At 62.6% G+C, this 25,818-nt stretch overlaps 2 protein-coding genes across 2 annotated transcripts in view; one reads left to right on the top strand and one right to left on the bottom strand.

Moving 5' to 3' along the window:
- LOC122101084 (dedicator of cytokinesis protein 2-like) overlaps positions 1-25,818 on the bottom strand; it is a 153,919-nt gene that overhangs the window by 102,185 nt on the left and 25,916 nt on the right.
- Insyn2b (inhibitory synaptic factor family member 2B) lies at positions 1,801-13,744 on the top strand. Its single transcript, XM_042671428.1, has 3 exons — positions 1,801-3,080; positions 3,671-3,745; positions 13,558-13,744. Exons 1-3 carry the CDS (start codon positions 1,801-1,803, stop codon positions 13,742-13,744), a joined length of 1,542 nt encoding a protein of 513 aa, XP_042527362.1.

Genomic DNA, 25,818 nt, shown 5'->3' with positions numbered 1-25,818 from the left:
TGGTGAGGGCCTTCTGAACACAGGTTCTGAGCCGGGCGCTGGTGGCTCACGCCTGTAATCCCAGCTGCCCAGGAGGCTGAGATCTGAGGATTATCGTTCAAAGCCAGCCTGGGCAGACCAGTCTGAGAGACTCTTTATCTCCAATGAACCAGCCAAAAACGGAGTCTGGAGGTATGGCTTACGTGGTAAGAGTGCCAGCTTTGAAAGAAAAAGGCCCAGCAAGAGCCCAAGGTCATGAGTTCAAACTCCAGTACCCACACGAAAGGCAAGAAGGGAAGAGCCACGCTTGGGGGCCCGTGGTTGGTTCCAGCGCTAGCTGGACTTTTCCTCCCTGTGTGTCTGCTGGGCAGTGGTCATTTCCCTGTCCCCGCAAGTACCGGGCGCAGAGCAGCACCGGCCCCACCAGGCGGGAGCCAGGAGACCCAGGTTGTTATGATTAGGGCGTGGGAAGCCCTCCGAGTGGTAAACGCAGCTGCTCAGTGAACGGCGGCTCTTGCCGTTACAAGGTACACGCTCCTCCAAGACGCTCCTGTGCACTTGTCTCTGAGGGGGGGCCTCAGGCTGTCCTGACGCTGGGGTTGGGGCCTCGGGACGGCCACCCCCCACCCCGGCTGCCCTCTGCCTCCTCCCAACACGCGCTCACCCGGTCCCCGCAGCCAGGAGGCGGGCTGGGGATGCCGGGCAGCGTGCCCACGCCGGGCCGGAGGCACAGGCTGGTAGGTAAGCACACTGTGAACACGCATGCACGCAGACCCCGCACACCACATCGGTACACGCAGGAATGGCGGTGAGGAATCTGTAAGGGATGTGGGGGGAGGCTGGACGGAGGACCGGTGTGTCCATAGCCGGGCATCGGCAGGCAGGGAGAGGCGCTGGCTGCCCAGGGCTGACCCTGGGGGTCTGAACTAGATGGGCAGACGGCTGGTGTGAGATCTCCGCATCCCACCTGCTCCCGGCTCACCTGGAGAGCTGAGGGAAGGGCTTGAGACGGGCGGCTCGGCGCGGAGGGCGGAACTGAGGCTCTCTTCCTTTTCAGGTCTTCCGTCTGTCTGACCCCGGCTCCCGTGGCCTCAGAGACCCCCAGGAAGGCCCCTTACGGCTCAGCATCTCTGAGGCCACAGACACGGCTTGCCGGGCTCACCGGGGAACTTCGGCTGAGACGCCTCCTCGGGGGACCCCTCCCCTGCGTCCGGCCTCCTCCATGCCTCCACTCGGTGACGCGAGGGAATGGTCCCGGGGGTGCACTGCTGCGTGAGGGGCACGCGGGGCCGGCTGCCCACGGCACCTTCCCAGGCCCCTGCCCTCTCCACCCGGCCGCCGGCCCCGGGAAGAGTTGGCGCTTGAGCACCCCACAGCCAATGCTCTGCCTTCTAGACCTACCAAGGTCCTTCCAGAATTCTCACACTCACGCTAGAAGCGCAGCGCCGACCTCCAAATGGTACTTGCCCTGCCGTTCTGTTCGAGACGCCATTCTACTTCGGGAACCAGAACTAAGGCACCCTCTGGCCCTCTGGGGAGACCCGATGTCCCATAGCTGGCCCACCTCACTGTCCATCTCCGCGGTGATGATGATTGCCAAGGACTGATCTTTTACCCGCGGGGCCAGGAGCCTTGGACCACCTCCGTGGACCCCCGGGCTGGCATGGCCAGCAGGGACCCCCGCTCTGAGCGGAGAGGGCTGCCCCGACCCCTCGGAAGTTCTCCTTGGCTGAGATGCCATCGCTAGATGCCGCGCTAAAGACCTAAGGGCCATGTGCCCGGGCCGAGCGCGCGGTTCTGTCTCCTTCCCGCGGAGGCTCCATGGCCCAGCCGAGCAGGAAGGTGAGGCCCGCGCTCCTCAAGCGGAACAGTCTGGAGTCAGTGGAGCCCACGAAGCCCCCGCAGCACCGCAGGAGCAAGTCCCAGCAGGTGCGCTTCAAGGAAGATGGCGCCCCGACGCACGCCCCCGGCCCGCCCCCTGCGGGCCCAGGGAAGACCCGAGCACCGCGGCACCAACACCCCTCCACCTGCCCCGCGGCCTTCCCCCGGGCCCAGAGGGCAGGGGGCTTCAGAAGCATCGCCATCCAGACCTCCCCAAATCTCAGGAAGCACTTCCCAGTTTTCAAGAGGAAGAAACTCACAGCCAGCAAGTCCCTGGTAGAAATGCCCACCGCGTCCTCAAGTGCCATCCGGGTCAACGGCGACCTCTCCCGACAGGACGTGGTGGCGGCCCCTGACCTCGCCTACTTAAAGCTGGCCCGGCGTCTGGCGGACGGGCCTGGAAGGCTGGCCGCGCCCCACCCCTTCCTCCCCAGGGCCTCCCCCGTGGTACAGAGCAACGGGCCTGTTGGCCTCTGCTTGCACGCTGGGACCTGGAGGGCCTCCGAGAGAGCGACGGCCGCCGCTCAGGTCCCCGATGATATTTGTCACAGCCCGTCCTGGAAAACCAGAGCATCTTCCTTCAGCCCAGACAGCTGGGTACCCACCGCGGTCGACGTGTGTCCAGGTGACGGGAGCAAGGAGCCCACGCTGGATTCGGGAAGACCCCCCGCCCACCTCGATGCCACCAGCAGTGCCCGCGACACCCCGGGCACAGAGACACACAACCCCAAACCGCTTTTGTCCAAAGACCACTTGTGCGAACAAGCCCCCGGCCTCCCGCCATCTCAGCTGGGGGAAGCACGCGTGCCCTCGCCCCCACGGACTCACGGCTGCCCTGAGCTGGACTCCCACGGCCGGCCGGCCCATCCCGGGAGAGCCCCGGACGGCCCCGCGTCGGGGGACAGCTGCCGGGACTCGGGGCCACCTGCAAGTCGCAGCACGGCCGCGTCTGCGTGCGCGTGTCAGGAGACCACGGCCAGGAGCCCCGCCCGGCCAGAGGCCCCGGAGCTTCCCGGCCTTCCCGGGAGCGGCACCAAACCTCAGATCCAGGGCAGGGAGAGGCGTGGCCCGGGCCACGTCCAGCCGGCACCAGCGGAGCTGTGTGACCTGCAGGGCCGGCTGCAGTCGGTAGAGGAGTCTCTCCACTCCAACCAAGAGAAGATCAAAGTCCTCCTGAACGTCATCCAAGACCTGGAGAAGGCCCGGGCGCTCACCGAAGGGTAAGGTGATGCTTGTTTAACTGCTGGTGGGGTCATTTCCCCGGGCAGACTGAGAAGGCGGGATTTCAGGAGGCAGCAGCTCAACAGGCTCCCGCCTCGTAAGCGACGGAGTGAGGGTCGCACCGGCCTAGGCTTTGATGGGCCCTGGGCTGGGCTGCCGGGGGTCAGCGGGCTGCAGGACCACCGAGGATTTGGGGATTTCTCTGCCAAGGAGTCCAGCGGGAGGAAGGGGCTGGCCCTGGGCTGCCAGGGTGGGAGAAAGGAGGAATGGTCGCCTGGCTTTGGCCGTTAGGGGTTCGAATCCCCGCTGCCTCTGACCGCATGCCAGGAAAGGGGGGCGCTGGGCGGCAGCATCACGCTGGGGCTGCCTGCGGCGGCTCGGGAAAGCCGGGCAAGGGGCCTTATGTTTGATACTGGACGAGGTCACCACCCCCCCGTGCTTTCTCGCCCCCTCGCCGGAAAGGTCCGGAAAGGTCTGTGCTGCAACCTGCGTGCAGTGGACCCTGGGCTGAGAGGGGACGGGAGAGGCGCGTGAGGGCGGGGATCTCCTGGGCCGCGGCCGCAGCCTCTCAGCACACGCTGTCTTCCAGGCGCAACTTTTATCGCACCGGCCAGGACCTCAACAACTGCAGCACCTGTCAGAACACGGCGTGCATCATCTACAGGTACGGCCCGGCCTGCTCCCCCCCCCACCCCCCGCATGCTGTGCTGTGCGTGGAACACTCTAGCAGTTCACCCACAACGGAGAGGCAAAGACGCGGGGCCTGAGAGTTAAAGAACAAGGCCCCAGAACGTGGACGTGTGGATCTGGCCCTCCACTTTCGGGGAAGTCCGGCCCGTTCCCCGCTAGGGTGGTGAGCTTCCCCGAGAGCAGGCGTGGCGGGGGTCAGGACTTGCATCCAGATCTCTCCACTCCAAAACTCCGTTCCCTCCCCACCCAGCCCCTGCCTGCTCGGTAGCTTTCCCGAGCCCCACCCCTCCTGCGTGGGAAGAGCTGTGCTACAGCACCGGTAATCCCGGCTCACTGCACCGCTGCCTTCCCGCACAGGGCAGTGGGAGCCCCGAACACAGCTCAGCGAGGAGGGTCGCGTCCCTCGGTGTCCTGTCTGTAGTCGGAGGGGGGGCCCAGACTCAGAGACACCACAGGAGCCGATGCTCAGTGCGTGAGTGCCTCTGGTGACGGCACGGGAGCGTGCAAACCCACAAGCTCACCGCCGCCGGGGACGACGCGGATGTGTGCTTCAGTGGATCCCACGCAACTCCCCTCGACCCAAGGGCGGAGTCTTGCTTTCCCCGTTACCGGTGTCTTTCTCAGCCCGGGGCTGGGACCCGGGCGCCCGCTGGGTTGCCTGATCTTCTCCTAGCCATGTCTCATGCTCTCAGTCAGCGTTCTGAGATTTCACCCCGCAGAAGGGACCAGGCACATGGGAACAGGGGAGGTGCTCGCTGAGCAGTCTGCTCTTAGACGGGAAGAGCCGCAGGAACACTGTCACCACACACACACAGACACACACACACACACACACACACACAGACACACAGACACACAGACACACACACACACACACACAGACACACAGACACACACACACACACACACACACACACACACACAGTTCCTTCACCAACACAAACCAACAACGTGTGCCAAGTCCCCCTTGAGATCGGAGCACACTCTCACCAGTGCTCACCTTCACTTTTCCCGCTCCTTCTATTTATGGCTTCTATCTTAAGCAAATTTCCTAAGCACACAGAGGATGGAAATTAAACATCTAGACGGCCAGGGAGGACAAAAGAAACCATTCCTCCTGAATTGTTTAGGTAACCTGCGCTGATGTTACCGACTCTCTTCAAGTAGCCAGATGAGGGATGTTCTATGACCAGAAAGCCATCTTATTATTTTTAAAGATTGGCTAAGGTAAGTAAAAAGGCCCGGGGACCAGGCCTGGGGAGAGCGGCTTCTGCCCTCAGAGAGTCCTCTCGTTTGAAAAGCGCCAGCCTTTAACGAAACGATCCCGGTGGGGCCGGGCGGCCCCGACATTCCACTGTTCCCAGCGGCGTCGACAGCCATGGTGAGTGGCTACGCGGTGGCCGCCCACCGCGTCTGAGGAGGTCTGCGCCCTTCTGCCACTTCCTCCCAAGGGCCAAGCAAACATCCTCCGGGAGCCGCACCCCGGGGTGGACGGCCACGCTGCCCGCGCACCTCCCTCTGCAAACCACCCCGTGCCGCGTGCACGCCGCCGTGCCCGTGTTCACATCTCTGAAGCGGTGGGGAAGAGCAGGGCCGTGAACTCCGTGAGCGGCGTGGGAAGAGATCAGGACAATCCATCAGAGCCACAGGGGGAAGACGAGAGGGTCTTTTTCGTTTTGTAACATTTCAAATGACTTCAAACTCGTCTCGTGTCCTGGCGAGTCAGATCTCTGAAGTCAACAGGGGCGTGAAGCGAAGCTGCTGCCCTCCGGCCTCCCTCCCTGCTGGCCGCGGTGGACGGGCTCTGGGCACGTCTCTGGTCATCAAGCACGCGGGCGCGTGATGGAGGCCCCCGGGCCCGCGGCCCCGCGATCGCGGCCGAGCGGCTTTCCCACAGGTCCCGGCAGCCGAGGCCGTGCGGCTCCTCGGCCCACAGCCAGCCGCCGCCCCTGTAGACGCCCTGTAGACCAGGACCTGAAGACCGTGTGCCTGGCACTCGGGGCCCCCAGACTCTACCGAGTGTTCAACATTTGTTGTTGTTGTTGTTGTTGTTGTTTAACTTTTCATTCATTTTTGTTCCTATCCTGCGATTTGAACTCTTCCAGGCGCTGTTCTTCGAGTTCTTTTGCTCAGGACTAGCACTCTACCACTTGAGTCGCAGCTCCACTTCTGGCTTTTTGAGGTTCATGAGAGATAAGAGTCTCTGGGACTCTTCCTGCCCCGGCTGGCTTTGAACCCGCGATCCTCAGATCTCAGCCTCCTGAGTCGCCCAGAGGGTGTCTACTCATTTGTATTTTCTTAAACTGAATCTCAAGAAAGGAGGGAGGGCTGGGCTCTAAACCTCGCCTGAGCCTGAGCTCCGGCTCCCTCTCCTCCTTCCTGCTCTGTTTTAATCCAAAGGTGGAAGGAAGGACACTGTTACCCAAGACTCACATTCACGTCCGTTATCTAGAGGGTTCTGTGTCGGGGGCTGGAGCATCCCCTGCCCTCCTATCTCCGGCTGGCTATCCTAGATCTTTGCCAAGGGAGGGCGGGTCTCGGGTTTCTGGCCACAAGCCAGCGCCGTACCCAGTCGGAATGCATTCGTTTTTAACGTTGTTAGTGACGCCCTTGACTTGTAAAATGAATCCTCCTCGATATCCATGCTAAGTGATGCAGATCACGGCCTGTTTTTAAAGAATTGCTTCTTATGTTTAAAAAGCGGGCAGAAAGGAGGGAGAGGGAGGGAGGCTTGTTTTGGGAGTAAGTGCATCTTCTAGTGCCCCGTTTCCCAAAAGAAAACCATGCTCCCTCCCTCCCTTCCTCCCTCCCTCTCTCTCCCCTTCACCCTCTCCCCCCCTTCCCCTCTCTCCCATCATGCACCGCTCAGGGCTCCGTGGGAAGCCTTCCCTTCGGTCCCTCCCTGGGCCTCATCTGAGATCAGGACTAATTGGCAATCCGGGCTGACATTTCTCCTTGGGAGAAACTTGCTAAGAGCAATTAAAGTCCAGTCTGTTCTCCAGCCAGGAACCCGGATGCCGGGCACCGTCCCCCGGGCAGGCTCTGAAGGAGCCCCGCTAGTGCCTGACCGGCTGGCCCTGTCCGCCTGGCCCCCTCAGAGGGGGTGCGGGGCACCCCAGGCTTCCAGGGACAGGACCGAAGCGGAGACCCTCTCACCCATGCGCCCATCTCCTCAAACTCCAGACCACAAATTGGCTCCTTGCCGCTTCCTAGCCAAACCGGTTAAAAGGCTTCCGAACCAGACTGAGAGGAACGAGGCGGGACCGAGAGGGAGATTCGCCGCAGGAGCTCCGCGCACCCAGTGCCTCCCGTCCGACCCGCCGGGCCTCGATGCCACCAGGCCTTCCTCGATTTGGCTCCTCTGGTTTAGCTCTCTGGCTGTTGGGGTTTGGCTTTGTCGGATGCTTAAAGCTATTACCTGACCAGAGACATTTCTCTAGAACTTGCAATGCGCCCTCAGACCTGTGGGTCTAGCAACCAACTTTTCGCTTAAATTATTTAGTATTTTTTCCTTCTGTCTGCTTCTGGCGCCCATCTCCCGGCAGGAACCAGAGCCTTCCACCCACGTCCTTGCTCCGGCCGGGAGAGAGAGCTGCTGCGGAGGAAAGTAGCCAGGAGTCACGCGGCAGAAAGAGCTATGCGCCACGTGCAGAGCCGTGCTTTCTCACACCTGGGGGCCACGCTCGGTTCCCGCCGGCTCTAGCGCGGACGCACGCGCCCGGGGTCAGTGGGCCGCGAGCCTGGCTCCAACCACCGCTGCAAAACTGCTGCACGGTTCGCGTAGAGGTGGAAATTCTTCTGCACCCCAATGGGTTAAGTTCCGGGACAGTTCCCTGTTCCCTGCCTCTCTCTGGGGCCGTCTCCTTTTCCCTCCCTCCCCCGTGGACGGGGAACGGAGCAGGATTTACAGTATCAGCAATTTATCTGCAATAAAAAGTGAAGCCTCCTTTAGCTGCATTAATAGCTAAAGAGGCCGAGCCGTGCCACACATATGAAGTGGAGCCGGCCCAGGGCTCCGCAGGAATAACAAGCAGGGCCCGCAGGGCTCCGGCTTCGCCTTCCGTGTCTAGTTCACGGAGCCGGCGCCCGTTACCATTCCTTGACCCAGACACCCCGCCGGGCATTTTGCCAACGGCTCCGTCCTCCTTCCCATCCCTTCCTCTTTCTCCTGCGGAGTCGGGCAGGGCCTGGCCGGCCTTGCTCTACCCCCGCCTCACGTCAGGATGGCCGAGGGGCCTCACAACGCCCCCCCCCGCTCGCGACCTCGCCTCCCGGGCTCCGCGCTCCTCTCCCAGAGCCACGGCAGCCAGGATTTCCACAGCCAGGCCCGGCCGCTCCTGTGGCTAGAAGACAACGCAGGCATCTCTGAGGACCTGGTGGGGGCAGACAGATGCCCGGGAGAGAGAGAAGAGAGAGACAGACAGACAGACAGAGAGAAGGGCTGTGTTTCCCGGTAGAAATGGCCACCGGCCCAGAGGCTTGAAGTCACATCTGATAAACAGGGGGTACTCGGGGTCACGGAAGCACACTCGGATCAAGTGCTCAGGACACCGGCCCCGGCAGGTTCCACTGGACACCGACATCCGCACCAACGCTCTTGCTTTCCCCGGGCTGTGCTGGGTCCTCAGAGCCACTTTCCCAAATTATGTCATGGGACCCATCAACTCCTACAGCTAATTCTGTAGCTAAATGCTTTAAAAAAAAGAAGAAGAAGAAGAAGAAGAAGAAGAAGAAGAAGAAGAAGAAGAATAGAAGGTGTCAGCAGGGAATGGTAGTACACACCTGTAGTCCCTGCTGCTCAGGAGGTGGAGTGGAGGGAGATCGCAGCCAGAGGCTGGCCAGGGGGGAAGCATGAGAACCTCACTCCCTGGCACCTCAGCACAAAGCAAAACCAAACAGGCACACACAAGCTGCAGGGGACCGATCCATCTCTGCCGCACCCGCTCCGCGCCCCAGGATGGAAGGGCAGGAGGCCGAGAGGACCCTGGCGGCCTTCTGCCTTCGCGCGGAGGCCTCGGGGCCAACCGGTTGCAGTACAAGGGCCAGGGGTGGCTTGTCCCCATCCTGTCACCGTGGTGACATGTTTTACAAAGCCCCGTCTACAGGGGACGGTGTGGACAGGCCCCCTCCCCCCCGGGGGTCTCACCAGGGACAGGATGCCGGCGACTTCCACGGAGCTGCCACCGGAGCCACCGGAGCGGGGGACATCGCTTCCCCCCTCCCCCCCAAGGCTGCGGGCTGGGTGTTCGCGTCCGGCAAATCTAACCTGCCCCATCCTAATGCTCTCCCCGTCATGGCGGACGGGAAGAGAGGCCCTGAGTCGCTTGGGTCAAGATGGCGGAACTCTCGCCAAGGAGACTGGCGACCTCGTAAAAGTGACTCTGGGGAATCTTCTAGACACTTCTACCACGGACTACAGCAGGAAGAGAGCCGCCTCGGAGCCTCGCCAGACCCCCACCTGCCAGCTCTCAGACCTCGGAGGAATCTCGGCGACTCTCTCGGCCGCATGGCCGCGGTGTCTTGAGCCGGGTTTGGATGCGGGTGTAATCCAGCCCCGCTTCCCTGCGTTCGCTCCTCTGTCTTACGGAGCCTAGGACCCCTCCCTCCTCCTTCGGGGTGTGCGGGAGACAAAGCAATAGACGCAGGACGGAGCCGCGTTCGCGGAAGCCAAGCTGCTCCATAAACACACGGCGCTGCTGCTAGCTTCCCTCTGCGAACCTCCGTGCCTTCACCCCTCCCCGGCTCCCGCGTCCCCGGCTCCCGCGTCCCCGGCCGAGGCCTGCGCCGGGGCCCAGCCCGCTCATGTGCCTTCACAGACTTCTCTAGAATTTTCTCCCTGGTCCTTCCTGTTTCTTTGACAAGCCCTGGTGGAGCTCGTGCCGCGTCTGACTACCTAGAAAATCACCTCTGCTGCTTTTTGCTTGGCGTGAGGACCCGCGCGCCGATCCGTCGTCGGTGGGGTCGCTGCCGAGCGGCTGGCACGCAGCTCTCCCCCCACCTGGCCTGAACCCTGGGCCCCACGCATCCTGGGGGGATGCCCCACCTGCCTGGCCGCTCTACACCACCTCAGAGCTCGGGCCCTGAGTCCCCCTGCGACCGTGTCTGGGCTCCGGGCTAACCACGTTGCCAGCACTCAGCTTCTTCCCTAGGACCCAGCACAGGATCTGCAGCGCATAGAAGGTAGTGCTGGTCAGAAGGGCTGGAGGAAGGAAAGGGGGTGCAAGGCTGGAAAGGTTATTGGGGTTCTACAAACTCAGGCGAGCACTTGAAGCAGGGAGGTCCCTTCCCCCATCTACCCCGCCCCCCGCCCAAGCCCTGGCCACAGCCAAGGATCTGCTTGATCCTCGCCGAGCTGGCAGTGGGGCGGCTGAACTGGGCACCAGCACCCCGTGTCTGCGTCTCTGCCGCCCCATCGCCAGTCTGGAGATGAAAGGCACTGAAGGGAGAGGGCCCCCAATCCTCCCCAAGCCAGCTGCCGCCCAGAGACAGGTGAACCCCCAATCCTCCCAGAAGCCAAACAGCACTTCATCACAGACTGAACACCAAGGAAAAGCGACAATTCTCCTTTATGTTAATAAATTGCTTTGGCTTGGAAGAGCATGAATCAATGTCTTCCCAAAGCACAGGCTCTGCTCTGTCCTCCGACAGCGACTTCTCTGGCCTCGGATGGAAAGCCACTCCCCGTCCCCAGAGCTGTGGGGCAGCCCGGGGCAGGCGGGGGCAGGCGGGGCTCCCGGATCCCTGTCGTTACCCGGTGACCCCTGTGGCGTCTCCATAGAAACAGAGAGATGCTTTCTTCCCTGAATGTACACTGGGGAGGGGAGGTAACACAGCAGGCTGAGAGCAGGGAGAGTGCTCCCTTCCCCCACACGGAGGGGGGGGCAGAGGGCTTTGCCAGCCCGGGGGAGGGGGCAGAGGGCTTTGCCAGCACGGGGGGGGGGGGAGCGGGGGAGGGGCTGCGCCGCTGCACCCCCAAGGGCCAGCTGGGCCAGCCAGCGGCTAGCCATACGGCTTCGGCCCAGCCCGAGAGCCCTGTCCGGGCCTCTCCCCCCAGTCCCACTTCACCCCGGATCTGGAGGCCATTTCTGTTTTCTCTTCTGGCTCTTGGCTTCCCAGGCCTGCCAATTCTGCATACCTTCTGCCATTCGCCAGAAATATGTTTTTCTAATAGGTGCTGGGGCACTTGTAAATCTCGATACACTCGGGGGGTTGTTTGTTATTGTTGGAGTTAAGACGGCAGAACCTGAACGCATAGAGGAGTGTATTTGGATAATTTGGCAGGCATCTGGAGAGAAAGCAGCGGCGCATTTTAAAAGCATGAATCACCTGCCCTTGAGACTGGGAAGTCAGGGCCACGAGGCCGGGATCCAGGTCTGTCCATCAGCGTAACCTCGCACAGGGCTGGGCTCAGAGCAGGTGGAGGCCTTAGTGGGTGGGCCGGATGGATGGACTAATGGACAGACAGAAGGAAAGAAGAATGGATAGATGGAAGCATAAACTGAGAGTGTAAGGACCGAAGGATGGATGGATGGTGGATGGATCGATGGATGGACAGAGGGGAAGACTGACAGAAGGATGGATGGGGGAAAGGATAGATGATAGGTAAATGGACAGGTAGAAGGACAAGGGATAGATGGACAAACGGACAGAGAGAAAGATGGGGTGAGATGCCCTCTCCCATGCGGTATGGAAGGCCCAGCACAGGCAGGAGATGGACGATCTCCTCGGCTCCATCTGTTCTCCATGGTGAAGGTGGTCTCTCACACAGGAGCTGGGGTGACGGGGAGCTGTGTGTGCCCCTGGTCCCAGCGGGGAACCAGAGCCTGCACCTCCTGCTTGGGATCCCTTCCCTGCGCAACGCAGAGGCTGCTGGGACCCGCCCAGTCTCTGCCCCCTCCTTCCGTCTCCGCGGGGGGGGGGGGGAGGCGGAGGCGGGGCAGACAGAGGCCCCTCCCCCAAGACGAGCCAGGCCGCTGGCGGGGGTGGGCGTGTGCCCCTGCCCGTGACCGGGCACAGGTGGGCTTTGGCGAGGAGACCCGGGGTCCCCACCGGGGTCCCCACCGGTGCGGGTCGGCGCGGGCTGCCTGAGCGGAGCCACGGGGCCCTGGTCCGCCACGCCTTCCTGGGCACCCGGGACGGGACCAGCCTGTGGCGGTTGCCCACTCGGTGTTTGTAGGGCGGCGGTGTGCTGCCCGTGCACATGCTCCCCGTGCTCCTCCCGCGGGTGACCCAGGCTGCTGCTTGGGAACGGGGGTGCGGCTCCCATGTCCTACGGCTGCAAGCTGCGGCGCCTTGCTCTGGAACACACAGCCTGTGTTTTACCCATTCTATAGGGCACCCTGCCAGGATTGTCCTCCTCCACAGAGAGGACTGGGGAGGGGGGGAGGGAAGGGGAGGGGGAGGGGGAGGAGGGAGGGGGGAGGAAGGGGAGGAGGATGCAAGTAAGAACCTGGGCAGCGCGTATCCAAAGTACACGAGTGCGATGAGGAGCTGCACTTCCCAGCCTCCCCGTGGCACCATGGCCGCCCTGCCCTTCTGTCACTTGAGCTCAAGGACGAGGCGCCGCCCGGCTGCGCTTGTCACCTGGGAGTGGTGATTTTGTCTATCAGCCGCGCTGGCTCTGATCCTCGGTGCAGGGAGGGGACACGGGGGGGGGGGGGACCCAGAAATGGCAGGTGGCCCTTCAGACAGCTGTTTGCGGGCAGGCGGGGTAGAAAGGCCTCAGACAGTCCCACTGCGTGAGCAATCTCCTCCCCCCCAGCGGCATCTCCTCTTCCTCCGGGCTGAGCGAGGAGGAGCCGGGACTTGCTCCTGGCCTCTCCACACTGCCCAGCTTCGGGTCTTTAGACCTCTGCGAGCCCCAGTGTGAAACCATAACAAATCCGTCTCCAGGCTCAAGGCCCAGCCCCGCACACGCCTCCTGAAGTCACCCCCAGGAAAGCTCCTCCACCCCTGCCCGGCCTGTCTAGAGGATTCCTTTTTTCCTGGTGGGTTCTTCGGGCCGCAGGGTAAAGCAGGGTGAAGGCTCCCCAGGCCAGCTCAGGGTGAGCAGGGATGCCCGCTTCCCACAGGCCCGGCTTCCAGTCCCCTCCAGTTCTACAACCTGCTCCTTACTGACAGAAGGGAGGGAGAGTCGGCCCGATGCCACCGATCGACGCTTTGAAACAGGCACCGCATGGGCAAAATGAAGGGAGGGGGGGGGCCGGGCGGCCGTGGAGGGACGGCGGGTCAGTCTGCGTGGAGGAACTCGGGATGGAGAGGCAAGCCCGGGCCAAGGCTCGGTCTGCAGCGCGTCCAGGGTGCAGCGACACCTGCCGCCCGAGGCCGCCGCCGCCTGCTTTCCATCTCCCAGCTTTGCACACGGCAAGCCCAAGTCCTTCCCGCCTCCCATCCAGAGAGGAGGAAACCCAGCCCTGTTCGCCACGCCATCCCCCGTCCCCGCTGGGTCTTCTTCTAGCCGGGCAGCAGCGTGGGTGCGGAACGTGCAAACGCGTCGGCAGGAGGAATGCCAGGAGGCACAGAACCCTGTGTCCCTCACCCCGGGCAGCACACCCCTGGGCCAGGCACCCAGTACATCCCCGCTGCCCGGAGCTCCGGCATAGACGTCATCTGGGAGGAGACAGAGGCTCAGGGAGGCCGCACAGCTTCCCCAAGGCCACACAGCCACCGGATCCCTAAAGATCCAGAACTTTCTCCCGTGACCCCCCCCCCCCCCCGCCCACCCCTGCGGGGCAGGGCTGCCCTGTGTTACTGGGATTTACGTCCTCCCACCTCTCTGTCTTTCAGTGTTGAGTACGATTTTCGACAGCAGGAGGGCAGATTCCACAGAGTCCTGCAGAACCTGGGCCACACGGAGCCCGACGACGACACCCCTTCGCCCCCGAAGTCTCCGGCGGAGGCCCCGGCCCCCGAGAGACAGGACTTACGGAGGAAAGCCAAGAAGGTGAAGAAGAAATGCTTTTGGTGGATCTGAGCCGGGGAGGGGGGGCGGTGCGGCCCTCCCCACGCAGGAGCCGGGCCTCTGCACAGGCCCCGGCCCGAGGGACGTGTGCCAACCCCACGCCCGAGCGCGGGCCGCAGCCGCGCGAGACCGGTGGCCTCCCTGCCACACACAGCCAGGGCTCACCCAGGGCCCCAGGTCCTGCCGTGAGCCCCACTCACCCCAGCCCCACCCCCGCCTACCCTCCCTGTCCTCAGGCCAGAGACACGCATACAGGTGGTCTGCAGTACAGGAATCAGAGGAGGGTCAAAAGCCGGTACCCCCCAAAATAAGATGTTAGAAATGAGCGCTGTGCTCAGCTATTGGTGTACACAAGCAGAACGGCAGGGAGACGGGCCTGAAATCGCCAAATCTCCCCTGTGTGTGTGTGCGCATGCATGTGTACACATGTGTGTATGCGCGTGTGTGTCTGCAGGTGTGGAGAGAGCTCTTCATTTTCAATGAATCTCTTGATCCCAAATTAAAGAGCTGTGAGGGGCCGGGACTTGTCGGGGGCTCACAGGGGTGGGTCTCGGGGAGGGGTCTCGGGGTGGGTCTCATGCACCTCTTCCTGGGGCCCGACCCCACCCAGCGGGGCGGGAAGGAGGGGGACTTGGCTAGGGGCTGGAACTCTCCAACTGCACAGTTCATTTACCCACAGTCCTCAGAGGTCTGGAGACTCCGAGCGATCAGCCCATCTTATCAGTGACAAAACTAAGGCAGAGGCCAACACCCACCCAGCCAGGACAGCCTGCAAGCAGGTTCAAACCCACACAGGGTCAGGCCCAGGCAGCAGGCCAGGCTTGCCTCCATTTTAGGATTGAAGGCCTCTCCTTCCCGAAGCCTGAGTTCTTTAAGGTCTGCTTCTGAGGGGTCCTCCACAGCAGCGGCTGACGGAACCTGGCCTGGGTGGGGGAGGAGGGCCTGTCACCCAGCCGTGAGTCCACGTGGGTGAACTGACCCCACTGTAAACCGGGAGTGACTGAGCGAATCACCCAGTGAACCCCCCCCCCCCACCTCGTGCTGTGGTACAGTGGAGACGAGGGGAAAGCCCATCCCATCAGAGCAAAGATAAACACACTTGCCATCCTTAAGAACCCACGTTTGAATACGATACACCTCCACCCGCTTCCCGAGGCCGTGCAGTCCCCTCCCGGCCCGCCCACCACGGGCAGAGCACCACTAATCCGAACGAAGCAGCGGCGTTTGGGGTCCGGGAGGCGGGCTCACGCTGCCGGGGAGCCTCTGTCTCAATGTGCGTGCTTGCACCCCGTCATTAGCCTGGCATCGGTCTGGATTGGGAGTGACCCCCACCTGGTCCCAAGGAGGAGGGCCAGACAGGGGTGCAGCCTTCCTTCCACCCCGGGGCGGCCGGTGGGACCGTCCAGTCTGGGATGGGGGTTGCAACGTCTGCCCCCCTGCTGTAGACGCTCAGAGCCCCTTCCGCTGGCAGTGGAGACCCTCGGAGGCCGGGCTGGGGCCTCTGCCCGCCGAGGGGAAAAGGGGTGAGGAGAGGAGGGCTGAGGCCGCGCACAGGGAGAGCTGGGCGCCCGCATGAATCCGCAAATGAACGCGATGAGACCAACATCCATATTTCCAGTAAGGAAACCAACCAAGGCTGTCGCCAAAGCCCGGCCGGCGCGGGGCTGCGGATCCGAGGCCGGGAAGAGGGGATCTCTCCCAAGCACCGCCTCGCTGCTGGGCAAGCAGGATCCCCTCCGTGTTTAAACAGATATATGTACACCCAAAACTTGTTATTTATCCACTCCTCTTTGTAAAATACATGTGCCATCTGCCATCACTAGCACCCACAGAGAACGCTTTCCTGGAGGTTGTGTGGTTTGATGGGGAGAGATGAATTGAGCAAAAATTACTTTTAAAAAACTGAAGGGGAAAGGACCTCGCGACCCAGCGGGGTTGCGGAGTGGAGCGTAGTGCTGCTACAAGATGCTTTGTCCCCAGGGCCTCCTCAGAGACAATGTACGTACTGATGCCGGGTTTTGTAAATTTCTAAACTGTTTTAAATGGGATATTATCTTTTGCAATAAACGTACATATTTTTTTTTCCTAGTGGTTTTAAGGCTCCTTTATTAGCGTGGACGGGTCAGGGCTGAGAAAGTTTAAACCACTAGGAAAGTTTAAAGTGTTGCTCACTGAGTGTGGTAGTGCATGCTTGTAATCCCAGCACCCCGGAGGCTGACACGGGAGGGTTGTGAATTTGAGACCAGCCTGAGGCTACCGAGTGGAAAAATAGCCCCCCAAAAAGGGGAAGAAGGACACCTCCGTGGTGAGGGGAGGGGTGGGCCGGTCACCCTGGCGTGGACACATTTCTCAGGGATCAGGACTCCATGCACAGTGCTCCCACAGAGAGCCGAGCCCAGCCTCCTTCAACGGGAGACACTGCGTGATGTTTGCCAGGTCGCCAGCTTGTTCAGCGTTCTTTTAACATTGCCTTCCGCTCTCTCCTTTTCCTTGAAAGGTACCTTTGAGCCACACGTGCCAAGAAACCCAGTATTGTGTCCTCCAAACATTAGGTGGAATGAAGGTCGTGGGATTACGTTCGGGGGTGTTCTAGAGGCTTTCCTACCAGGGTGTCTGAGAGCGCGCCGAAAAACGCTTTCTCACGTGAGCCATTCTTTCTCCTGCCTGCCTTGCCCCTGAGCTATCTACAGACCATCTGATTTATACTAGAGTGTGAGACTCCCGCTCTGGGAAATGCTAATTTCCTGCACAGAAAAAAAGGACAAAATAGAACCAAGGACAAAAAGTCAGAAATCCTGGTGCGCAGGGCCGACCATCCCCTCCCTCCCCTCCCCTCTCCTCACCCTCCCCTCCCCTCCCTCCCTCCCCTCCCCTCCCCTCTCCTCACCCTCCCCTCCCCTCCCTCCCTCCCCTCCCCTCCCTCCCCTCCCTCCCCTCCCCTCCCTCCCTCCCCTCCCCTCCCCTCCCCTCTGTGGCCTGGATGGCCCACAAGGCTGATTCTCCCCTTTACAAGACAACTGCTCATGATGAAATGTCCTGAACATTAACCGGGGGATACAGCAGGTGCCAAACACGTGTGCGCACGCGCGTGCACACACACACACATGCGCGCGCACACGCTTGCTCGCTGAAGTGAACGGAGAGAACAGGCCTACGGCTGGGTCAGACACAGGCGTGAGTGCCAGGACCACGGGCCTTCCAGAGAACGCGGCGGGGCCTGAGCAGACGCGTGGCCGGGACGCAGAGGACACGGCCTGGCAGGGGACCAAGGACCCCAGCGGGGAGAGACTCCGGGAGCCAGTCCCCCTCTGAATCAGCACCACAGTGACAGCATCACCAGGTGACAGCACCACAGAGCAACAACCCCCCTTCACCCTCCCCCACCCCCGCAGGAAGCCCGTGCCAGGAGCCCAGCCCCCCCACCCCCGCAGGAAGCCCGTGCCAGGAGCCCAGCCCCCCCACCCCCGCAGGAAGCCCGTGCCAGGAGCCCAGCCCCCCCACCCCCGCAGGAAGCCCGTGCCAGGAGCCCAGCCCCCCCACCCCCGCAGGAAGCCCGTGCCAGGAGCGTCTGGGCTGGTGTGGACCTGTTATCCGGACATTCTGGGGACCACTGAGCTCGTCCTGAGCCCCCTTCCCGCCTTCGTTAGCTCAGCAGAGCTCCCAGTAGAGTCTGTGTTTGAAAAGGCCCTGCTTTCCCTGCCCGCAGCAGCTGGCTGTAAGCACGGTATGCTGAGAGCGTATTTCTCAAGTTCCAAGAAACAAAGATGTTTTATGATCCTGACGCCCATCCAGCAGCAGAAGGCCGGGCACACGTCCAAACCTACACTGTATCTGGTGCCGGCCACGTGGGGCCTGGCAGGGCCAGGGGACAGCCGCCGCTCCCAGCTCCCGCCTCCCCGCCCGACACGGGCCCCCGCCGGCCCTCTGGCCCTGCTCAGCCTCCCTGGCTTCCTCCTGCCCCGTGGTGCCCAGCTTCCTTCAGGGGCTCAGGCCTCTCCCCTCCCTGCCTGGAACTCCCACACCCAACACTCACTCTCCAGCCCTGAACCACACCCAATACCCTCCCGGCCATTCTGCAGACACAGGGGACCTGGCCCGGGTGGGTGGGTGGGTGTGTGGGTGGCTTCCCCGAACTTGCACACAGGTCTGCGTCATTCCTTGCTGAGTCTGTCTCTCTCTAATTAGCCTGGACCTTCCCAGGCCGGGAATCCGGCTTATTCTTGCTTCCGCATTCCCAGCCCTCCCCACTGGGGCAAATCGGGGCTGCAGGAATAAATTAAGGAGGAGATTGGATCCTGCAGCCAGGAGGCCAAGCAGGACCCCAACACTTCCTCTCCCAATGTCCCCACCACAGAGGGGGCCAGGCCCGGCCTGGGGCGCACACCCCGGGCCCAGGGAGAGGCTCTCCAGCAAGGCCCATGCCCCAGGCTCCCAGCGTCCGCCCTCCCAGGCCGCCGACCACAGGACCCCGCCACCCTTCCCCACATCTCCGTCCCAAAGGGTCACAGTCTGGCTCAAACCGCTTCCCTAATACAATGTCATCGTAATTAAATCCCAAATGCATGCTGCACATTGTGCGGAAATACAGCCCCGCTGCGGGTGAGCGAGAGAAAATGAGTTCTGAGATGAAAGCAGATTGTTAACTATTCTCACTGTGATGTTTCCATTACCGTGCCAGCCTTTATTCCGTGTGACCACTTCGGCCGGACGGGGTCTGCCGAGCAAGGAGCGGTTTTAGGCAGAGCCATGTACCTTTGTGTCCCCCCATGATTAACGTGAAAAGACAATGAAAATCACACCTTGGGGTGAGGTGGTCCACAACAAATATAAGCTTTCTTATCACAGAAGGCTTTGTGCAAATTTGCAGAGCCTAGAAGTGTGTTGTATTAAACTCCACTCAAGTGACATCCATCCTCTTCCTCCTGACCAAACCTCCCAAAAATGCACCTTCTCTGAGCAGCTGTCCATAGTGGTGGCCTTGCTGGGCTGCAGGTAGCACAGCCCCGCGGAGAGGCCATGTGGAGAGGCCGGCACAGCCCCACGGGGAGGCCGTGTGGAGAGGCCATGTGGAGAGGCCAGCACAGCCCCGCAGAGAGGCCGTGTGGAGAGGCTGCGTGGAGAGGCTGGCACAGCCCCACGGGGAGAGGCCGTGTGGAGAGGCCGCACGGAGAGGCCTGATCACGCTCACAGATCGAGGCTGCTGCTTTTGCACAACAAGGGGAGTGAGTCATTGCGATTGCCAAACTAACTCCCAAGGGGAACCCACACAGCTCTTCCACCACGGAGCATGAGCCACTGAACCTCCCCCCCTCCACCACGGATGGAATGACCCGCAAGGATGAGAAGGTCTGGGCGTGATTCGTGGCTACCATTGCGCTCTGTCTGTCTGTTCTTGCCATTTACCTAAATACAATACTCCCTCTGTAGCTGAGAATTGGGGAACCAGGGCGCCATCAAAGCAACGCACAGGACCAGCACGCTGAGCACGCCGGCTGGGCTTCAGGGTTCCAGCCTGCCCCCATGCCTGCTCACGCAAACCCACCAACGCGGGGCCCATGCCCGTCTGCAGGGCAGTTCCCTGGCCCCCGCTCTGAGCCAGGCCAGGGCCAAGGACAGGGAGGGAAAGAAGGGCAGCAACATGGCCACCATGGCTCTGGGTTCTGGAAGTTTCCTCGGCCGTTGCTGAGGGGTTTGACCCTGTTGTCTCCTCACACAGTGCCGGGAGGTCGCCTGTAATGGCTGCCATTTCCAGTGGGGTCCCTAGGGGACTGGAGGGGGTGGCATTTGTCAGAGTGCCCGGTGGAGGTAAGGAAGTCCCAGTCCTTACAACACCTGCCAAACCCGCCAGCCAGCCACCGCCGAAGTGTGGCCTCAGCTTGGTAACTTCTCCTGAGCATCACGCCGCTTGCTGTGGGACGGGGGCCTCTGCCCGCCCGGGGTTCCGGGTGCACAGCCCGGGCTGCCCTCCTGGCTCCAATGAGATGTCTTTTGCACAGTTTCCAAGCCCACCCATGCCAGGAAGCAAAGCCCTTCTCCCCTGGCAGCCCTGTGAGGGCCCGAGCGGCCGCCGGCTCCCCAGATCCCACACTGGACGGACGGGGAGGAGACACAGCTGCGGACAGCGCGGAGAGGAGGCGGCGGCAGCCCAGCCGGGAGCAGCAGCTCCTATGGAATGCCAAGGCCTCGGGCCCCTCCGCCCACCTCACCCCATCTCTCCAAGGAAGCCCTCGGTCCCCGCCCCGGGGCTGTTTAGAAGAAAAGTGAGGTCGGGCGTGGTGAAGACGCTCCAGGAGGCTGGACTCACTCATTAACTCCTATTTTTAAAGAAAGTGTGTTTGAGCTTCTTCTTCTGATCATAAAAGGAGAGCAAAGTCATTTCAGAAAAGAAAAGAGAAAACACACCCGGAATCGTGTTTGGTCCTGTGCCCTCTAAGCGGAAAGTTCTGAACCCATTTCAGCCTGGGGAACGGAGTCTCCAAATTGGGGGGCCCGAGGGGGGGGGATGGGACGGGGGCCACATTTCCCCCTGTCAGGACAGTTGGTTAAGAATGGGGACAGGCGGGGGGCACTGGGCCCTGCCCGGCCTCACCAGCGTCCTCTTCGCAGCCCAGCCATGGCCCTGTGCCCCCCCAGCCCCCCACCACCCACCCCCCATGGCGAAGCTGCAGAGCCTCCTCTGGGGCCGTGCGGGGCAGGGGATGGCCGTGCACGGAGCCTCTGCTCCCGGGTCGGGCCACGGCTGTGCCCGCCACCGCCTCCGCCCTCTGCTGGGAGCCTTCGAGCCTGTGAGCCACACCAACCCTCTCCCTTCCCGAGGAGCCGAGCCCTTCCGTGCGCTGACGCCGGGTGAGCCATCTCTGCACCAGCCCCCTGTTCCTGGAAGCCACCCCCAAATCCCCAGCACAGCCACGCAGCCCTGGCCGTGAGCACCGACCGCACAGCGCAGAGCCAAAGCAAGGCCGACGCGGCCCGAGGCTGGGGCCCGCACCGCCCGCTGCCCCACGCCACCAGACCCCCGTGCGAGTGCCACTACTGTCTCTCTCCACTGACCACCTCCAATACACACCAAGACACGCGTGCACGCACATGCACGTACGCACGCCTGCACTTTGGCGGCTGGTGGTCTACTTGTGTGGACCAAGAAGTACCTGGGGGTTCTAGAAGGTCTCTAAGGCCTGGGTGGACATCAGATAGGGGAGGGGGAGGAGGAAGAGGAAAAGGGGGATGAGGAAGAGGGGAAGGAAAAATGGGAGAAGAGGGAGAAGGAGGAGGTAGAGGAAGAGGAGGAGGAGGATTATGAGGAGGAAGAGAAGGAGAGCAGAAGGGTGAGGAGGAGGAAGAGGAGAAAGAGGAAAAGGGGGAGGAGGAGGATGTAGAGGAGGAGGAGAAGGGGGAGGAGGAAGGGGAGGAGGGGAGGAGAAAGAGGAAAAGGGGGAGGAGGAGGATGTAGAGGAGGAGGAGAAGGGGGAGGAGGAAGGGGAGGAGGGGAGGAGAAAGAGGAAAAGGGGGAGGAGGAGGAGGTAGAGGAGGAGGAGAAGGGGGAGGAGGAGGAGGTAGAGGAGGAGAGAAGGGGGAGGAGGAAGGGGAGGAGGAGGGGAGGAGAAAGAGGAAAAGGGGGAGGAGGAGGAGGTAGAGGAGGAGGAGAAGGGGGAGGAGGAAGGGGAGGAGGAGGGGAGGAGGAGAAAGAGGAAAAGGGGGAGGAGGAGGATGTAGAGGAGGAGGAGGGGGAGGAGGAAGGGGAGGAGAGAGGAGAAGAAAGAGGAAAAGGGGGAGGAGGAGGATGTAGAGGAGGAGGAGGGGGAGGAGGGAGAGGCCGTCCCTCCACTGCCAGCCCGGTGCTCTTGGGTAAAGCCCGCCCCACTGGGTCAGACCCCAGCTCTCCGCTGGCCGCTGTGTAGTCATGGGCAATCGGCACGGCCTCTCTGTGCGCCGGGGACCACTCTGTAAAACCCCGCGCAGGTGAGGAAGAAAATGCAGAGTGCTCTGTGCGCACCGGCCACGCTGTCGGGACGTCTGCGGCCAGCCGTGCGCACACGAAGCTCCGCACCTCCCCGGGGTGCAGGGGCGCTGAGGGGCGGTCGGGAGCACAGCCCGTCCTGGCCTCTCCTGGGGGACAGTGGGCGCTGGGGTCGGCAGGCCCTGCGCCCTTGTCGCCCGCACCCGCCACCGGGCGTCCCGGCTCCAACAGCGCGGTGCCCCAAAGGCCGGCGCCTGGCAACTGCGGTGAGCTGGGGAGAGCGTGATTCCTGGTCCCCCCCAGAACAGCGGGGTCATGAGGCCCTGAATACACCACCGGAATAAGATCGCCAGCTCCAGCTTTCCACACCACTACCAGGCCTTCTTCCTTCCAAGGACTCCTGGTGGCGGGGCAGGGCCAGGCCGGCTGACCCTGGGACAACCAGCATGATGGGGTCGGGGGGAGGCTGGGATGGGAGGCGGGGGAGAGGCGGGGATGGGAGGCGGGGGAGAGGCGGGGATGGGAGGCAGGGGAGAGGCTGGGATGGGAGGCGGGGGGGAGGCTGGATGGGAGGCGGGGGGGGGAGGCTGGATGGGAGGCGGGGGGGGGGGAGGCTGGGATGGGAGGCGGGGGGGGGGGAGGCGGGGATGGGGGAGAGGCCGCTGGGTTGGGGGGGAGGCTGGGATGGGAGGCGGGGGGGGGGAGGTGGGGATGGGGGAGAGGCCGCTGGGGTCGGGGGGAGGCCTGGGATGGGAGGCGGGGGGGAGGTGGGGATGGGGGAGAGGCCGCTGGGGTCGGAGGGAGGCTGGGATGGGAGGCGGGGGGGGGGGAGGCGGGGATGGGAGGCGGGGGGGGGGGGAGGCTGGGATGGGAGGCGGGGGAGAGGCGGGGATGGGAGGCGGGGGGGAGGTGGGGATGGGGGAGAGGCCGCTGGGGTTGGGCGGAGGCTGGGATGGGAGGCGGGAGAGAGGCGGGGATGGGGGAGAGGCCGGGGCAGGAGCAGGGATGGGGAGCCAGGGGTCACGCTGGCCCCTGAGCCACTGTCTCTCCACCAGCGACAAGGCCGCACGGTGCCCTTCTGGAAGGGAGCTCTGCGCTCCGGACAGGCACGCCGGCCGGTGTCGGGGGGGGTGTGCTTTGTGACTGCACATCATTTCCCAGCCCGCCGGGAGAGGCGGTCAGCGCCGTGCGTGGACGGCCGGCGTGCACTCCTGACACAGGCCGCGCCACCTCTCACGGCTCGTAAGGCCAAGGCGCACCTCACTCCCGGCTAAACCGTCTCCGCGACTTCCATCATCTTCCATCCCAGCCTCTTAGAGAGACCAAGACGGCCAGAGGACAGGGTGGATGAGCTGGGAGACGGCCACCCACCCCGCAGGGTGACAGACATCACTAATCCACCAGCCCGCCTTCCCATCTCCTCCACACCGTCCTACTCCAGCCATGGCCAATCGACCATGGACCATTCTGGGTTTCGGGAGCGTGGGTGGGAGGAGGGAGAGGGAGGAAATGTGTGCAGAAACCAGTGAAGCAGGGGGGGAGGGGAAGGGTGGCGGCAGGACTGCAGTTCATTGTGCGGAAAACCACCGAGAGAGGCCAAGGCCCCTGGGCCCAGCTCTCTACGAAAAGAACACACAGCCGGATCCCGACCCCACATACCCTTTTACCACCCTGTGCCGGGGAGGAAAAAGGCCATGTGCTAGAAGCGGATTTGGTGGTGGTTTGGGGTTTGTTTTGCTTCGTTGCCTTTGGCTTTTGTTAGATTCCCTTTGGCTTGTTTGTTACCATGCACATTCACGGTCCAGGCGAGTGGACTGCGAACGAGTCGGCCGTCACGTCCAGCAAATGATGACTACAGAAGACTGAGCTCAGCCAGCTGGACGCCGGCTGTATGGACCGTGCAGGTGTGTGTGCGTGTGTGAGTGTGTGTGCACGTATGTGTGTGTGAGCGTGCGTGCATGTGTGTGTGCGCGCGCATACATGCATGTGTGAGGGCTGAGCTCAGCCAGCTGGCCGCCAGCTGTATGGTCCTTGCAGGTGTATGTGCATGTGTGAGCGTGCATGCATGTGTATGTGCATGTGTGAGCGTGCATGCATGTGCATGTGTGAGTGTGTGTGCATGTGTGAGGGCTGAGCTCAGCCAGCTGGCTGCCAGCCGTGTGGACCATGCAGGTGTGTGTGCGTGTGTGAGCGTGCGTGCATGTATGTGTGTGCGCATACATGCATGTGTGAGGGCTGAGCTCAGCCAGCTGGCCGCCAGCTGTACGGTCCGTGCAGGTGTATGTGCGTGTGTGAGTGTGCATGCATGTGTGTGTGTGTGCATGCATGCATGTGTGAGGGCTGAGCTCAGCCAGCTGGCCGCCAGCTGTATGGTCCGTGCAGGTGTATGTGCGTGTGTGAGCATGCATGCATGTGTGTGTGTGTGCATGCATGTGTGAGGGCTGAGCTCAGCCAGCTGGCCACCAGCTGTATGGCCCGTGCAGGTGTATGTGCGTGTGTGAGCGTGCGTGCATGTATGTGCATGTGTGTGTGTGCATGCATGCATGTGTGAGGGCTGAGCTCAGCCAGCTGGCCGCCAGCTGTATGGCCCGTGCAGTGTATGTGCGTGAGTGTGCGTGCATGCGTGTGAGTGTGTGTGTGTGAGCGTGCGTGCATGTGTGTGTGTGTGCATGCATGCATGTGTGAGGGCTGAGCTCAGCCAGCTGGCCGCCAGCTGTATGGCCCGTGCAGTGTATGTGCGTGTGTGAGTGTGCGTGCATGCGTGTGCGTGTGTGTGTGTGCGTGTGTGTGCGTGTGTGTGCGTGTGTGTGCGTGTGTGTGCGTGCGTGTGTGAGCGTGCGTGCATGTGTGTGCGTGTGTGAGCGTGTGTGGGCGTGTGGGCGTGTGTGTGCGTGCGTGTGTGAGCGTGTGTGCATGTGTGTGCGTGCGTGTGTGAGTGTGCGTGCATGCGTGTGCGTGTGTGTGTATGTGTGCGCGTGCCTGCCAGTCCAGGGGCTTCACCCAGCTTGGGCGCCGTCTCTGAGCTTTTTCTGCTCAAGGCTGGTGCTCCAGCACTTGTGCCACAGTGCCGCATCCCATTTCTGGATTTTTATCGGTACTCGGACTCCTGAGTCTCATGGATTTTCCTGCCGGGCTGGCTTCAAACCATGATCCTCAGATCTCAGCCTCCTGGGTGGCGTGATGGCAATGCGGTGAACACCGGGGTGCCTGGGTGGCTCCTACCATTTTGGTCATGGTTGACGCCGTGTGGTGACCGCCGCGGGTGGGAAAGGGCCCGGTGGAGTCTCACACGGGCCGTGAGGTGACTCCGGGCTGCCGCCCCCCCCCCCCCCCCCCGGCCGGGCCACGCACGGGCTCTGCCTGGTGTTTACCATGAACGCTGATGGTCCGATATTCCCCGGCAACGGAAACTAACCAATAACAGTCACATCTGGAAAATTAGAAACGACGGTGCAGTGGGGAATCTTTCCTCCTTGTCAGAGTTCAACCTGAAATGAATCGTGGCGCTCCGCACTAAGACGGAGACCCCGACCCCTGAGTAGTTTCATCCCAACGGCGCTTCCGTTAATTCCGCTTGAAGCCGTATCGGCTTCGGGAGGTGCTGTTGGGCTTTTCCTCCCGTTCCTGCCCAGCCACCGGCCTCAGCCCACCCCGGCCGGGCTCCAGCGCCTCACGCCCCGCCTCCCCGCCCCCACCCATCGCTCCCACAAGCCGCTCGGGTGACACTGCAGAATGGCTGAGGGAAAGCCGGGTCCTCCGTCCCTTTCCCCAGTGCAGGAGCCATGATGAGCCCCCGGTGGCTCTAACCCCGGGACTGGCTGCTGCACGCTATGCTCCACACTGCAAACCCACCCGCCAGGCCAGCTGGAGAGCAGGGCGAGAACCGGGAGGCGAGAGCACGGAGAGGAATAGAGAAGCGAGGCTGGGGGTTACAGCTGCGTGGAGGCGCGGGGGGGGGGGGGGGGGGGCGCGCCGGGGGAGGGGGGAGGGGGAGGCGCCGGGGGAGGGGGAGGGGAGGCGCCGGGGGAGGGGGGAGGGGAGGCGCCGGGGGAGGGGGAGGGGGCCACACAGCCTCGGGTGGGCAGGACAAAACGAGAGCCCAGGCCTCCGACACCCAGGACCGCGAGGG

Source organism: Dipodomys spectabilis, unplaced genomic scaffold (genome assembly GCF_019054845.1).
Source record: "Dipodomys spectabilis isolate Male_0828 unplaced genomic scaffold, ASM1905484v1 ptg000624l, whole genome shotgun sequence".
Taxonomy (NCBI): domain Eukaryota; kingdom Metazoa; phylum Chordata; class Mammalia; order Rodentia; family Heteromyidae; genus Dipodomys; species Dipodomys spectabilis.
The sequence above is the reverse complement of the archived record's forward strand: the minus strand, read 5'-3'. Positions and strand labels throughout refer to the sequence as shown.

Coding starts and splice junctions, on each gene's coding strand:
- Insyn2b (XM_042671428.1), top strand. CDS start 1,801: ATGGCCCAGCCGAGCAGGAAGGTGAGGCCCGCGCTCCTCAAGCGGAAC. Junction 3,081..3,670: donor GCCCGGGCGCTCACCGAAGG/GTAAGGTGATGC, acceptor GCTGTCTTCCAG/GCGCAACTTTTATCGCACCG. Junction 3,746..13,557: donor ACGGCGTGCATCATCTACAG/GTACGGCCCGGC, acceptor TCTGTCTTTCAG/TGTTGAGTACGATTTTCGAC.